Consider the following 14543-nt stretch of genomic DNA (forward strand, 5'->3'; position numbering starts at 1 on the left):
TTATTGCAATTTCAAGGAAATAGGCATTGATTTAGGATTCTAGTTTTTAGTATAAGATGATACGTCATCTTGTATGGAAGTATGGAATTTTCGGATGAGTTATTGTACATGTGTGTATCATATGAATCGTATTGAATTGTTGATTAAGTGTGTATCATCCAATGTATAAACATGTAAATTTACTGTGTTTGTACAAATATATGAGATTGTGCGTGATCTTGGTGAGTGCAACAACTGCCAATATAGCCTGTTAGTTGGAATTTTGCGAGATCACAATGATGATAGTAACATGGATTTGTATTTTGGAGATATTTTGTATTTCATTTTATGCTCTACCATTCACAACTTGCCAATGTATTTTTTTTTACTTTCCTTATAAAATAAACAAATTAAAAAATGAAAAATAATAAAACATATGGCAAGTTGTGATTTGTGGAACACAAAGCGAAATACAAAAGGTGAGACAAAAGATTTGTATTAGTTGGACATGATGAATGATTATGAATGTGATGAGAAAGAGTATTTTAAATTATACAGTGCGCTATTACCTAAGTAAAAAAAAGCATTTGAAATTGATCAATTTTATGATTTAAATTAAAAATTTTACAAATCTAAAGTGCATAGTGTCTCATCATTATAAGATTTTCAATGACATTGAATTATATCCAAAAAATTAAATCGTAACAAGTAAATTACAATTTTGATCCCTAACATTTATATTATGTCAATTTGATTTGTAACGTTTATCAGTTTAGTTCTGTGTCAAAACAATCTTTGTAGTGTTGGATGAAAAGTGCTAGTTAACAGCCAAAATAAAAAATTAAAAAAAAAAAATCATTTTCTACCACCTAGGATGTTATATGGCTTTGCCTAAAAATATCCTACATCAATTCGTGTACAATTGTGTTAATTTACAATTTTATTACAATAAAGTATTCTCTCTCCCTCCATATCTTTAAGAAATCAGTTGACAGCTAGCGATATGATTTTTTTGGAATGAGCTTCAAGTTGAAGCTCAACTGTGGAGGCATGGAGACATGATTTTGTGGATGAAGTTCAAGGTGTCAGAGATAAATAACCAAGAGCTTCATGAGATAATCTAATGCAAGTGTACCCATATCTAATTTCAAACTTTAAGGGGGTGTTTGGTAGAGTAGTTTGAGATGAGATTTTTGTAATTTTTTGAAATACATGTGGGTGAAAAAGTGTGTAGAAATGTATGTAATGTTGTTTAAAATGTAAAAATGTGAGTTTGAAATACTAAACCAAACAGGCCTTAAATCTTCTCTACCCACTCTAAGAAGAAGATCCGTAGTAGGTATGATCAATAGAGGAGAGCCACACATGTTGGTTTTCTTCTTTGGTGCTATTTTTTCTTTGGTGAATGTCTTAATCAAGTTATTCTTCTTGTGATTAATTGCTTGATGTGGTGTTTAAGAGGTTCATTGAGGCAATCGAAGATTAATTGCTTGATGTGGTGTTTAAGAGGTTAATTTAGGTAATTGAAATAATAGAAGACATAAATTTAGCATTTAATTATATATATATATATATATATATATATATATATATATATATATATATATATATTGTCATATGGCATATATTTATTTGTGGAGTATGTAGTGGAGCAAGAAGGGTGAGATAGAAGATTTGAACTCCATAAGCTTTAGTGTTACTTCTTTTATGGTCAGCCTCTTATCCCCCTGATTCTTGGCACATCTCAACGCAAGCTCTGAGAATGCTTGAATTTCTTCATTGCTTCCTTGGCTTAGCACCACATCATCAACAATTTGCAATACACAGTTCTCTTCCATTGACGAAACAAAGTCATCAACCAAATTCATACGCCTTATTAACATTTCTGAGGGTTTTCGATCAGTTAAGACTTCCACAAGTACAACTCCAAAACTATAAACATCACACTTTTCGGTAACATGCAATGTCTCTTGATATTCAGTTCAGGGTCAACATATCCAAAGGTTCCCTCTACTGAATTACCTTGAAAAAGTCTTCTCCAGGTGCAATTGAAACCGCAAAACCAAACTTGGATAGTTTGGCAGAGAAAGACTCATCCAAAAATATACTTGAAGATTTGATATCCAAATGTACTATTGGTCTTGACCTGCCACAATGCATGTAACAAATAGCATAGGATGCCATGGCAATTCTCACACGGTCAAGCCATGAGATCAGGCGAGGAACCCATTTGCCTTTACCATGGAGATTATCAAAAAGAGTGCTGTTGGAGATGAGCTCAAACACCAGCATGGGAATTTCAGTTTCCAGGCAGCAACCATTGAGTCTCAAAACATTCTTGTGACTGATCAATTGTTTTATTGCAACTTGATTTAAGAAGAATTTATTGTCTTCTCAAAGGACCAAAGGTTAAGAGGACCTTTAACTTTAATAGCAACTTGCCTATCATCTAGTTTTCCTTTGTAGACAGTTGCAATTTCAGTACCGAGTATTAGATCAGGATCATAGTTATTTGTAGCTTGTAGGATGTCCTTGGCAGAGAAAACCCTGATCGTCTCTATATCTATACCTTGGTTGCAGGAGATTTGCTTCTCTAGTAAGATTGCTCCATTGCGGATGAAGTACTCTTCTTTGGCCTCAAATACCTGCATTGCTTTCTCCATCTTGATTCTCTTCTCTGTCAATAGAGTCATTGAACAAGTTGCTATCACTTCATACATTCCATCTCAGATTTCTTCTATTACAAATCCAAGAGTACATAATCTCCAAAAAAAACAAAAACAAAAACATAAAGATAATGGAATAGTTTCCTGATGTTGTTGTTAATTTGGAATTAAAATACATTAAGATTTTCTCACCTTTTATCATCCCCATTATGTTATTCCCGAGACTCATAACCTGCAACGAGAGTATTCAGGAGAATCTTAACCTGCATCAACAAATAATAGTTAGTAAGCAGATGTATCTTTTAACTAAAATTACATAACGATAAGCAATTGGTCTAAATCCATTTTATGTGGATAGTTAACTCTCCATAATTTATATCATGAGTAGAGGAGCAAATTCACATTTGGAATTAAAAGGGGGAGAAATTTCAAGTACCTTCAGTGAAAGGCCACGAAAGTTGAACCAAATACTCATCAGGGTGCAACCTCAATCTTAACAATCGCCTAAAATTCATAATTGATGCTATTAGAAGTTTTGTTGCAGATTGTACCAGAAAGCAACGTTACAATTATGGTCATACTCAGCATATAGTATTAGTCATAGCTTGATACTTCATGACAAACCCCTTCAACAATACAACAATGTTTGACAAGGTCATTATAATTAATCAAATGTGCTGTGGAAGCGCACACACACACACAAACAACTAAAAAATATAGCAAGCATAAGAAAATTTAGGTGGTTATAAGAGATTGTCTATGAAGATTCATTGTGCAAGGAAGATCAGATATTGCTACTGAAATTTGAAATAGGATGGTTAAAGCAAAGATAGTAAACACAATTGCACAAGAGACACATAGTTAACATTGTACGAAAGGTTCAACAGAATCGTTCATGTCCACTGCACAAGAGACATTATATTTTACTGTATTAAACTCTCAATCTCGCTCTTTGCTCTTCTGTTGGTGTGTGTCCCAAAAACCTGGCCTTTTTAAATTCCTACATTGATTAGGATGGTGATTCTATTTGAGTTAATAGGCTATCATGAAACTTCCCTTTGTATCTTAAGATATGCGACCTAACTTGGTTTTGGACCTAATTTAAATCATTTCCAACCCACTGTGTAACAATTTATAAAACTATCAATGTCTATTATTTAAACAAATCACATAAGTCATTAAAAAGGTTATATCACTATAAATACATGTGAATGGTCTTTTTAACAGTGGGTTAGAAAAAGTTTCCTTTAAAAATAAACTTTTCCATTATTTTATTTTGTTTTTACCAAGTCAGTGGCCTACTTAACACCACTAGACCAACATAACTCTTCAACTTTTTCTCTCTCGACTAGTCCCATTTAAATTTAGCTTCTCTCCCACATAGATTGCTCATCTCTCTCTCTCAAATAAGAACAAATTACTTGATTATCTATCTTAAAAGATAAGACTCATGGAAAGTTGGTCTTGTAGCTTGGTGCGTGGATCTACATCTAACATGATGGTGAGATTGGTCCTAAACTTTTGGTTTAAGTTTCTCCTCCTGTTGATTTTTGGATTAATATTGTTTCTTTGCCAAGATTTTGTGCATTCTCAAAAAAAATTTCCAACGTCCTCTACAAGATTGGCCCAATGGCCGGTTGGCCATGGCCTCAGGTCACTCTAACAATGTCCCCTTTGCACTACTTAAGAAGTCCATTCCGCAAATGCAATATAGAACAAAACGCCTAAAAACCAAACATGAATATAAGTGTATGAATATGCTGAACCAATTGATTCTCCTCGCTATTTACTTCTAATAATTTGTGAGAGCCACACTAACGTATGCTGAACCAATTGATACTTGCTTCTCCTAATAAAGACTAATAAACTAGCAGTTCTGAACTATTCAAACCAATGACTTCACAGGTATTAAAACATGCACTCGGTTTATCATCCAAGTTAATGTAACCACATTCACGATCACACTCCGCGATAGGTTAAACTATAGTCTCTCTCTCTCTCTCTCATAGAAGAATCATTCCCTAAAATCAAGAAAACCAATAACTTAAGGGACGTAGTGGATGCCCAAAAAAAAAAAAAAAAGAACTCTGCAAGCAGTCGGGTTTGGTTAAGGAACGGAACTACCTTGGGGCTCAGAGGGCCATGGCCACCTAGCCTTTGAAAAAAAATTCTCTAGTATATATATTATTACAAAGAATATACTTTTGGCTCTAAAATAAATATACTTAGCCCCCTCTCCCAAACAATTTATAAGCTGACCCATGAAACTAAAAAAGAAATTTTTTTTTATCAAATTATCCCTTGTCTAGTTGTCTCAAGAATATCAAGAAAAACATTTAGCTAAATATTTGGACAATCTACAACTCCAAACAATAAGGAAAATCTACAAAACAATTCACATATTCAAATAATAAAAAAAATCTTTGGACATGGTCTAAGTAAAAAAAAAAAAAAATTATAACAAAATTTTTTTAAATCATAACAAAACAAATCACAAAAACTCAATAATCTTTACCCAATTTCTACCTTTCATTTGAGAGCTCTTTGTCCCTCTCAAATAACTTCACCCCATAGTTACAGAGACAACTCCTATGCTGCTAATCACTCCATCCACAAACCAATTAGTGTCACTAGCAACTTAGATCAGTTGGTGTATTTAAATTAATCCATGAAATATATTTATTTTTTTAAAAGAGTTTTTAACCCATGGAAAGTTTTTATTTTTTTTGAATGAGAGAATTTTATTAATTTTTAATATTTTATTAACTTTGGGATACACTTGGCATGCATGCACAACATGTAATACACGTGTGAAACAACAACAATCTGTTATTTTGTACCTTACCTAAACTGCCACCAAAACATGTGTGTGATTAGTTTAATTTATTGATAATAAACTTTGTGCCTTAACTAAATTAATGTAGTGACAGGAAAAGCTATATTATTTACATAGTTGAAGACTCAAAGTAACTGTTCATTATCATGTAATTGTTTAACAGATCTCTTTTTCTTTTTTGTTTTCACTACTTTTTCAAAATGGCAATTTTTTAAAGGAAAAGATCTCACATCTTTATGCTACCTCAACCTTAACCAAATAATTATTAAAAAACAAATCCTTAACTAAGACACCAATAATTGTCTCATCCTTTTGTTCGTTGAATATTAGTGCATGATGTTAATTAACCATTATTTTAGTTGTTTTATTAAAGTAATACTAGACATGGATTTGAACTTTTAACTATAGTTTTTTGTAATTTTTTTTTTAAGAATCTTTTATATATAGCATTATGAAGTTATTAGGTATAGAATTATGTGAAAAGAATAAATAAATTTTTTAAAAAACATTTATAATGTGGATAAAATAAAGAATTGGTTTAACCTCAGTCAGACCTTGAAAATATCAAAATGTGCCAATTGACTTATAGAACTCTTGGTTATAAATATTTATTATTGATTTATTTAAAAAAAGAAATAATTAAAAAAAATTAATGCTAATAATACACCACTGTCAACCTCTAGTATTAAGGGTCTGTTTGGATAAGCTGTTTGAAAAAGTGCGTTTTCAAATATAGTGTTTTTAAAATAAGCATTTTGAAAACACAATTTTGAAAATCACAATAACATATTTGGCAAACTTTGTGAATAGTATTAATCTAAAATTGTTGTTTCGGTGCAAATTACCTAAAAGGACTTAGCATTTGGTTTGTACAGTATTTAGTTTGTCTACTAAATAGTAGACAAACCATTATCCCAATTTCAATATATAAAAAAATATAATTAAATACAACCAACTACATGATGTATTGTTGTATATTTTTATTAGGAATAATAATAGTTTGTTATATCCATTTAACAAATAAAGGTGAAAAAGAAAAGTCATAAAAGAGTTTATGACCCATACCATTACTTGACCACCTGGGACTCTAAATTTTGAGAATTCTGGGCTCATTTGGTACGTGTGTTTAAACAATAGTTTTTAGTTTTTTTTATAAAAAGTACGTGTGGGGAAAAAGTGTGTGAAAATGCTTGTAATGTTATTTAAAAACTAAAAACATGTGTTTAAACACATGTACCAAACAGCTTCTTTCAACCATAAATGTTGCTTGGTAAAATCAAAAAGTCACTCTCTCTACTTCATAACAATGATGGAAGAAAAGAAGTAAAGAAAGAAGAACTGGAAGAAAAAAGGTAGAAGAGTTAGGATGCTGGAGATTTAAAAGAGATGAGCTAAGAAAAGTGTGAATACAGCTTATTTAGCAAGTCCCTACCCATATGCATCTGCCAGCGAATGCTAGTGCTATCTGCAACTATATGGTGGTGCAGATTAGGTAAGTTGCTAAAATTACATTAAGCTTGAAGTTTTTTTTTTTTTTTGGGGGGAGGGACATGGTCCCCTCGCCCTCAATGTGGCTTTGCCACTAGACAAAGAGCAAGCTTAAGGGTGACCAGTGAGGTTATTTGCTAGCTAGTGTTTTTGTCATTTAGCAAAAACTTGAGGGTGTTTTGGGTATTCTAACTATAAAATGTATAGAGTGATTTGTGATTTCAATGAAGTTTTTCAAAAAGATATCTCGTACCTCAGTTTCAAAACGCAATATTTGATGTTTAAAATAATGCAATTTCTTGTAAAATCATACTACTAAACACGCATGTATTGACAATTTTGATAAAAAGTGTGTTTAGGATTTCATAACAGCCTATCCAAATGGGTTCTAATATTCCAACTTTTAAAATTCTTGAATAAAGAACTTTGGCCTTCCAAGTTTGAATCCTGGTTCCGTCCCTGAATTTGGTTTGATTCATTTCAGCAAGAACCCTATGAAACCAATGGCCAGACATGGCAATCCCATGCATGCATATAATCTTATGGATGGTTTTGTCTAATCTGAAATGAGATTTTTCACAAGAAAAACAAAAAGATGAAAGAAGAAAAAGGCTGTACAGTATAGAGTATACCTGGTTTGGTTTCCTTCAAGCTGTGTCCTAGCGCAGACCATCTTTCAAAATCACACCTTTTTTTTTTTTTTTTCTCATTGTAAAGTGTAAACTGAGAGAGGTCAAAAAGAATGAGTGAGAGAAGGAAAGAATTGTTACAGGTGGAAACTAGCGAAGAAAGTAACTGTTGAATTTTCACTAAAAAAATTTGTGTACTGCTTTGTATATTCTTTCACCCTGTTTTCATCTTCATTTTTTTTTTCCTTTTTCCATTTTTTTTGGGTGGAATGGAGATTTAAATTAAGTATAGCCTATGCTACGTGTGTAACAATAATTTTTTTTGAATTTTTTACAAGATAGAAATTCACAACAACTAACAACCCATATATCAAATAAATTTTAATTTTCAGTGTATAGCCTAATATATATATATATATATATATATATATATATATATATATATATATATAATTTATTCAATATAAATTTAAAATATATTCAACTAACTAATTTGATAATCACTTATGTAATAATACTTAACTAGCCTCACATGCGCTCCGCACATGCGATGAGATTATTTTTTTATTTTGAATTTAATATAATTTTTCAATTTGAATTTATCTATTGTCAGTGAGGTTACATAGGAAAAGATTTTTATAAAACTAAAATTTAGAATTTAAAATAGAATAAACTGCTAGGTTTAGCGTGTAATAATTTTTAGAAAAAAAAAAGTATCAAATGTACGTGAGATATGTTCAAATAGAAAGTGCGCTAATTTTTAGGAAAAATGTTTTTCTGGTAGTTTTTTTTTTATTTTAATTTTGTTGAAGTAAAATTTTAACCTTGTTTTTATTTTTTAAGAATATGAATTATCTAATTAGATTAAGGGCATTTTTGACATTTTTTGAAGCCATAACTAATTTTTTGAATCCTCTTAATATATAGAAATAAAACTTATTAAATAAATCAAATTAACATGTGTTTATACGATCCAAGTTCAAATTGGTTAAATCAAAAGATCTAAGTCATGTAGCTGAATTGGCACCTCCCCATGCACAAAGTACTTGGAGGTTTAGGAGGAAAATATTCGAGTTACGAGATTGGTAACATGTTGTAATTATTTCTAAAAAAAAAGTCAAGTAATTATAACATATGAGCCAATATAATAATAACTTCCAAAATTATTTATTCATTGACATTTTCTTCCTTATCATCAACATTAATTTGTTATCTATTCTTCTTTTCTTTCTTTCTTACCATTTTTTCTTTATATATATATATTTATATATATATATATATATATATATATATATATATATATATATATATTTCTTCTTGGCATTCTAGCTTCTTAAACTTATAGCAATAACAAGATAATAACACAAATAAAGAGTAATTATATTGTCGGTTGATACCTTATTCATAGTATAAAAATAATTTTGCATATATGACTGTGTTAAGTGCAAGTGAAGTGTCAAGTGCGTAGTCCAAATTTTGTATTAAAAAAGAAACTCATGATTGTGTTATTTATGAGCTCAATCAAGTAGCCTAATAATTTTATGTTAAAAACAAGTCTAATAACTTGTTAGACTTAAATTAAATACAATTCATGAGCATCTTCAATGTGTACATATCTATGATACAATACTTTTTTCACTTAATATGATATGTATAGTATGATACTAACAACTATAAACCATGATTGACACAATAAGTGTGAGTTTGGATGTTGCTGAAAACTTTCAATTTTCAGCGTTTGGCGTTTTTCTTTGGGCCAGTGCACTGTTCATAGAACCCGCAAGCACGGAATTTAGCAAATATAACTTTAAAACTGGGTCTACGGCACTATTCACACATTTAAAAATTATTTTGCAACAATGTTTTCAGTTTTCAATAATAAGTGGTATCTAAACAGACCCTATTTTCGATGTATATAAAGGCGCATCACCTCAAAACATTGGGGGAGTGATGTACGACCAAAAATTAAACCATTATTTGATTGAGACATATAAACCAAGTTAGCACTTGAGATTTGACAATTACATCTATAATGTTTCCCCCCACCCCCATACTCAAGCTAACAACTAAATTGAGTCCATCTTTGAGGGATTTCCCTTCAAGGAGAAATTCTTTGTTTAATTTCCTTAATTATGTCAAAAATAGATTATGGCTAGCAAGTTTAGTTGATTTAGCAGGTGTTTTATTGAGTGAATTAACATGAATGATATTTGAGAAAGATGATTAAATTTGTGGAGTTTGAGAAAAGATTATACTTGGTAAAATTTATAATTAGTTTTATTGAAGTGCACGAGAGTATGACCTTAACGGTGGAAACATTGATTATCATATTTATGGAAAGTTTGTTTTGATTAAGGTGGAATTATCACAAGAAATGAAAGAAGACTGTACTTGATGGAATTTTAGTTAAGGTGGATACTTTTTTTTTTAAAAAAATTGCCTAAAATTCCTATTATGAATTGGTTAATTATTTGGGGTTTTCTTAATAAAGAAGTAAAATTAATGTTGTTAATTTTGGATTTCTTGGTACGGAAGAAGAGTAATTCCGTAGTGTGGAAGGAAACTATATTTCTTAAAAAAAAAAAAATTAATATCCCTTATTTTGTCAAAAAAAAGTAATGTACTTGTTATCCCCCAAAATGTAGGAATTGAAGTCTTATATTAGCTAGATAACAGATAAGTCTACAAAGGATTTGATAGCTTTTTCTAAAAGAACACCACCCCCCCCCCCCCCCACCCCCCCTATAGAAAGGGGATAAGAATCATTATTGAGCATGACAAAAAGAAAAAAAATAAAAACCCTAATATAGGCTTTGGGTTTTGTCTACTTTTTAAGGAAGTTTTTTCACATGTACAAATATGTGCAAAATGTGACATAAACAAAGGTCATTCCCTTACAAACGTGATAAGAGAATGAATCATAATTGTCATAAAAACTTTCAACTAGCTCATTCCCGAGTGTTCAAGAAGCATTTCCTTCCCACAGTTCAAATTATTCCATTGGAAATGGAAATTCCATATCAAATTTTCATTTAAAATGACATTCTGTTTTGGATGCACGTCTTAGGGAATTTTTTTTTTTTTATCCAAAATATTAAAAAACAGAGGGAAAAAAAGACAGAAAGAAAAATGATGTGGCAATTCCACCAACCTATTCAACAAAAAGACTATTGTCACTATCTAAGGAGCGGAACCGACCGAATTTTTCTTATTGGGGTTCATATGGAAATTGACTTTATTTATTTATTTTGGTTGATAATTCAATGACTTTATTGGTTGGTTGGATTTTGCAAAATGATTTTGCTTTCTTAAGCCACTTTCACCGGCCATATTTGGCCTTTTCAAAAGCTTCATAATTCTAGAATATGTATGATTGATTGATTTGCAAGAATGACCATATTTCTTATTAGATAAGATTGATCTTATAACAAAATTAAAAAAAAAAATTATAGCAAGGTCAAACAAATGTCTTTATCTTCATTTTCCAAATAAATAAATAAATAAGTCCTCATCTTCATTCAATTGTGGATTCCCTTACTACTCTTGTTTTCAATACTTTGGGGGTGTTTGGGAGAATAGTTTAAGTTATATTGTTTAGGTGTTTTTGATATACATGTGGGTGAAAAAGTGAGTGAAAATGTGTGCAATGTTGTTTAAAATGTGTTAAAACTATTCTGCCAAACACCCCCTTTATTGCTTCTCTTAGAAAGTATAATTCAATTATTAAAGAAAAAAGTATTTTTTTAATAATTTTCTCTGATTATGTGGTTGATAAATGCTTATGTGTTTTAAGAAAATGTAACTCGTAGATTGCAGCCAATGAGAACGGAAGATGAAATGGATACACGGACATTTAGTTAAAGTAGTTTTAGTACTATATAAAATGTCACAATTTTTATCACAATTATTTTATGTGTCAGATTGTGATTGGATATATGCCTATTACTTTCACATGAATTCACCACTTTTTTTTACTATTCACAATTTCCCACGCGAACAATTGTAGCATAAGTTGTGCCAATTTATATGATCTTATATTTTTTCATAGTTTAACATGTCTTTGTGGTATTTGGCGTCTAGGATGTGAATCTCATGTATTTTTCTCCTATTTACCAAAGGGAATTTTTTTTTTAAAACTTACAACTTTTCAAAAACATAGTATAATTTTACATAGAGATTTTAATTTTTCTTTTCACTTGCATAATTTTATCTCTTTATTGTGGTTGATTATCAGCATTCAATCAATCAAGTCTATCTTAAATATTTCTTTTTCAGGATCCTATTTATTTGCTTTGAAATGGTGACAATTTATTTGTTTATTTTTTAATGAACTTAGAGTTACATTATATCAAACAATTTAAAATCCCCTTCCATTTTATTTAATGGGTTTGGCTTACTTCTAATACTTTTTTTAACTGAACATCTCCTTTTGTTTTAAATGACAATGACAAAAGGTAATGAATTTTAATCTTCACATTTTATTTAGTTAGTGGGTGATGTGATAGATTTTCATTAAAATAAAAAGAGATTCCAGTTTAAAAAAAATACTTGAGGTAAGCCAAACCCTTATTTAATAACTGATTTTGAATGGCTTAATATCATCTTCACTTTTAAATTATTGAGATATTAAACCTTCAGCTTCAAATAAATCCTCTCCTATTTTAAAACTAAAGAGAAGTGCTACGTTCACAATATTTTTATAATTCTTTCACATCAAATTATAGATGGTTAGTTGTTATTGGTTTTAATTTGATCCTATTACTGAAATTACTTTTTTGCCCCATCAATAACAACCTGCAACATAGAATTTGCGGTGAAAGTATTGTAAAAATGTTGTGAACATAAAATTTCAAAACTAAATGGTGATTATCTCTTTTTCTTTGGAAAAAAATGGGTTGGGTTATTCTTGCAATCATGGTTGATGTTACCTATTATAAACCTTCTCACTCTTTTGTTTTTTGTTTTTTTTTTTATTTTTTTATTTTTGGATGGGCGCCGCGGGGGGGGGGGGGGGGGGGGATTAGAAACATATGAACAGAAAAAGAGAACTAGTCTCATCTGCTTCCCAAGCATATCCAAAACAGATCTTGGCAAGATAAAGAGATGGGGATTGTTCCCATAACTTTACAAATAAGCATGTTTCTTATTATAGAATTTTAGTCTCAAATAAAACGAATAGTAAATTAGAAGGTTATCACTCAGTCAAGAAAAATATTGATGACTCTATCCAATAGAATAATTAGAGGCAAAGGAGATGGTTCTTGTTCAGCCATGTGTATGGTGTGGCTGAGGGTTCATTATATTTTATTAATGAATCCCACACTTCAAAGTAAGCTTACTTTATGGGTTAGCACTTGTTATCATTGCAAGCTATTTGCATCTCTTTCTTGGCAACATTTATTACACGATTTCCAGATGGCCATATCTCATATAAAATGAACAATGAGAATCTTCCTTAAAAAAAAGTGAATAATGAGGAAAAATAGTGTACTATATGTACTGAGAGATTATCCTATGCCTCACAGCAATTAAATGCCATGTGGCATCCTATCATCACTTAATAAATAGTTAGTTAGTAATCAATGGATACAAAATTTACCTAAGTAGGGATTAGAATTTGAATTTTTGAGCGGGTTGGTGTTGGGAAGATTTTCTAACTCGCTATACTCTAATAGAAGCAATTTGAGTAATGCTAGAAATACAATATTTTTTTTTATTGTTTTCTCACAATTGTTGATATAGTCTATTATGATTTGAGCAATATTACTTTCGTTTTAATTTGTTATTAATACTAATTTCACTATGCAATAATTACAATAAATTAGTATTTAAGAATTGTAAAAAATATTGTGTACCTAAATTTATTCATTTTGAAATTGTAAAAATAATTTGGACAAGTATATACTTTAATTTAAAAGCATACATTATACTTTAGCTATAAAAAGGTTAATTCAATAACACTAAATGTAATAAAAATTTCCAAAAGTCTTGGGTGGACCCCTTTTTCTATAGTAATCATGGGGACAAACACTAGCAGGCATTAAAATTAGTTTCCTCCCTGAAGGGGATGGTTGCCTAAAGTTATCAAAAAATCTAGATTACTACTCATAGATTTGATGAATTTAGAAAATGTTTTTAAAATCAAAATAGAAGGATGGAATATATACACATACTAGCCTCTGAATATGCGATACCTGTGTGTTCAAGGATTTTTTTAATTAAATTTTTTTATTTCTATATTGCATCTTTCTTTATATTTTTATGTACAAAAGGACCATTTGAAATATACACCATTTTAGTGTAGAAGAGTGTTTCAAGTTTAAACACCTAAAGAAAGTTAAAGAAAATCTTTTCGGAATTATAATCTTGTGTAAAATAAAGATAAACATACAAATATGTGTGCAAGAAAAGAAAAAAAATATTGAGTATTAAGAAAATTACCTCTACTTATGCCTTAGAGAGAAAGAGAGGAAGGAGAAGAGAAGAAATTTATTTATGCTTTGTTTAGGCAATTGGGTTGTAGTTTTGAAAGAATAAAGGTATGTGGTAATGCCTAAATTTATAGTAGGAGTGTTTTTTCCCCTTTATCAAGAGTTAAGTGTTTATTTAATTTAATTTTATTTTTCGAATTTGTGATTTCCTTACCCCCTAATCTCACTTTTTTTCTGTTGTCTTTGTTTTTATTTTTTCAAATCTCTTTTCTGTTCAAATCCCTGAATACAATGTGGTCCTATTTTTTAGGCACTGTTTTATGCGGAGTTAACGATGTATTTTTACTAGGTTGTCCTCAAGTTTTGTCTTTGCTTAAAATTAGGATGTGGGGTATTTTTAAAACCACATAATTGTCCATCTCAAAGAGAGAAAGCCTCTTAAATATTGTGTGTATATATTATCAAGTTAGATGATTTGCTTGGCTAGATTTTCATAACATTTTTACATCTCATT

The 14543-nt window shown here is 30.2% G+C and overlaps 1 protein-coding gene across 1 annotated transcript; it reads right to left on the minus strand.

Moving 5' to 3' along the window:
- Nucleotides 1-1607: 1607 nt before the first annotated feature.
- Nucleotides 1608-3160, minus strand: LOC142615951 (wall-associated receptor kinase-like 1). The gene is made up of 4 exons (XM_075788850.1): nt 3082-3160; nt 2422-2656; nt 2002-2323; nt 1608-1925 (listed from the first exon to the last, which is right to left on the minus strand). Exons 1-4 carry the CDS (start codon nt 3158-3160, stop codon nt 1608-1610), a joined length of 954 nt encoding a protein of 317 aa, XP_075644965.1.
- Nucleotides 3161-14543: the final 11383 nt, after the last annotated feature.

Source organism: Castanea sativa, chromosome 11 (genome assembly GCF_040712315.1).
Source record: "Castanea sativa cultivar Marrone di Chiusa Pesio chromosome 11, ASM4071231v1".
NCBI classification, from domain to species: domain Eukaryota; kingdom Viridiplantae; phylum Streptophyta; class Magnoliopsida; order Fagales; family Fagaceae; genus Castanea; species Castanea sativa.

Bases quoted from the DNA above. Each gene is read 5' to 3' on its own strand.
- LOC142615951 (XM_075788850.1), bottom strand. From the start codon at position 3,160: ATGAATTTTAGGCGATTGTTAAGATTGAGGTTGCACCCTGATGAGTAT. The intron at 2,324-2,421 runs GCAAGTTGCTAT...ACAATTGATCAG, and splicing joins AAAGGAAAACTAGATGATAG to TCACAAGAATGTTTTGAGAC. The intron at 1,926-2,001 runs GTAATTCAGTAG...GTTACCGAAAAG, and splicing joins CTGGAGAAGACTTTTTCAAG to TGTGATGTTTATAGTTTTGG.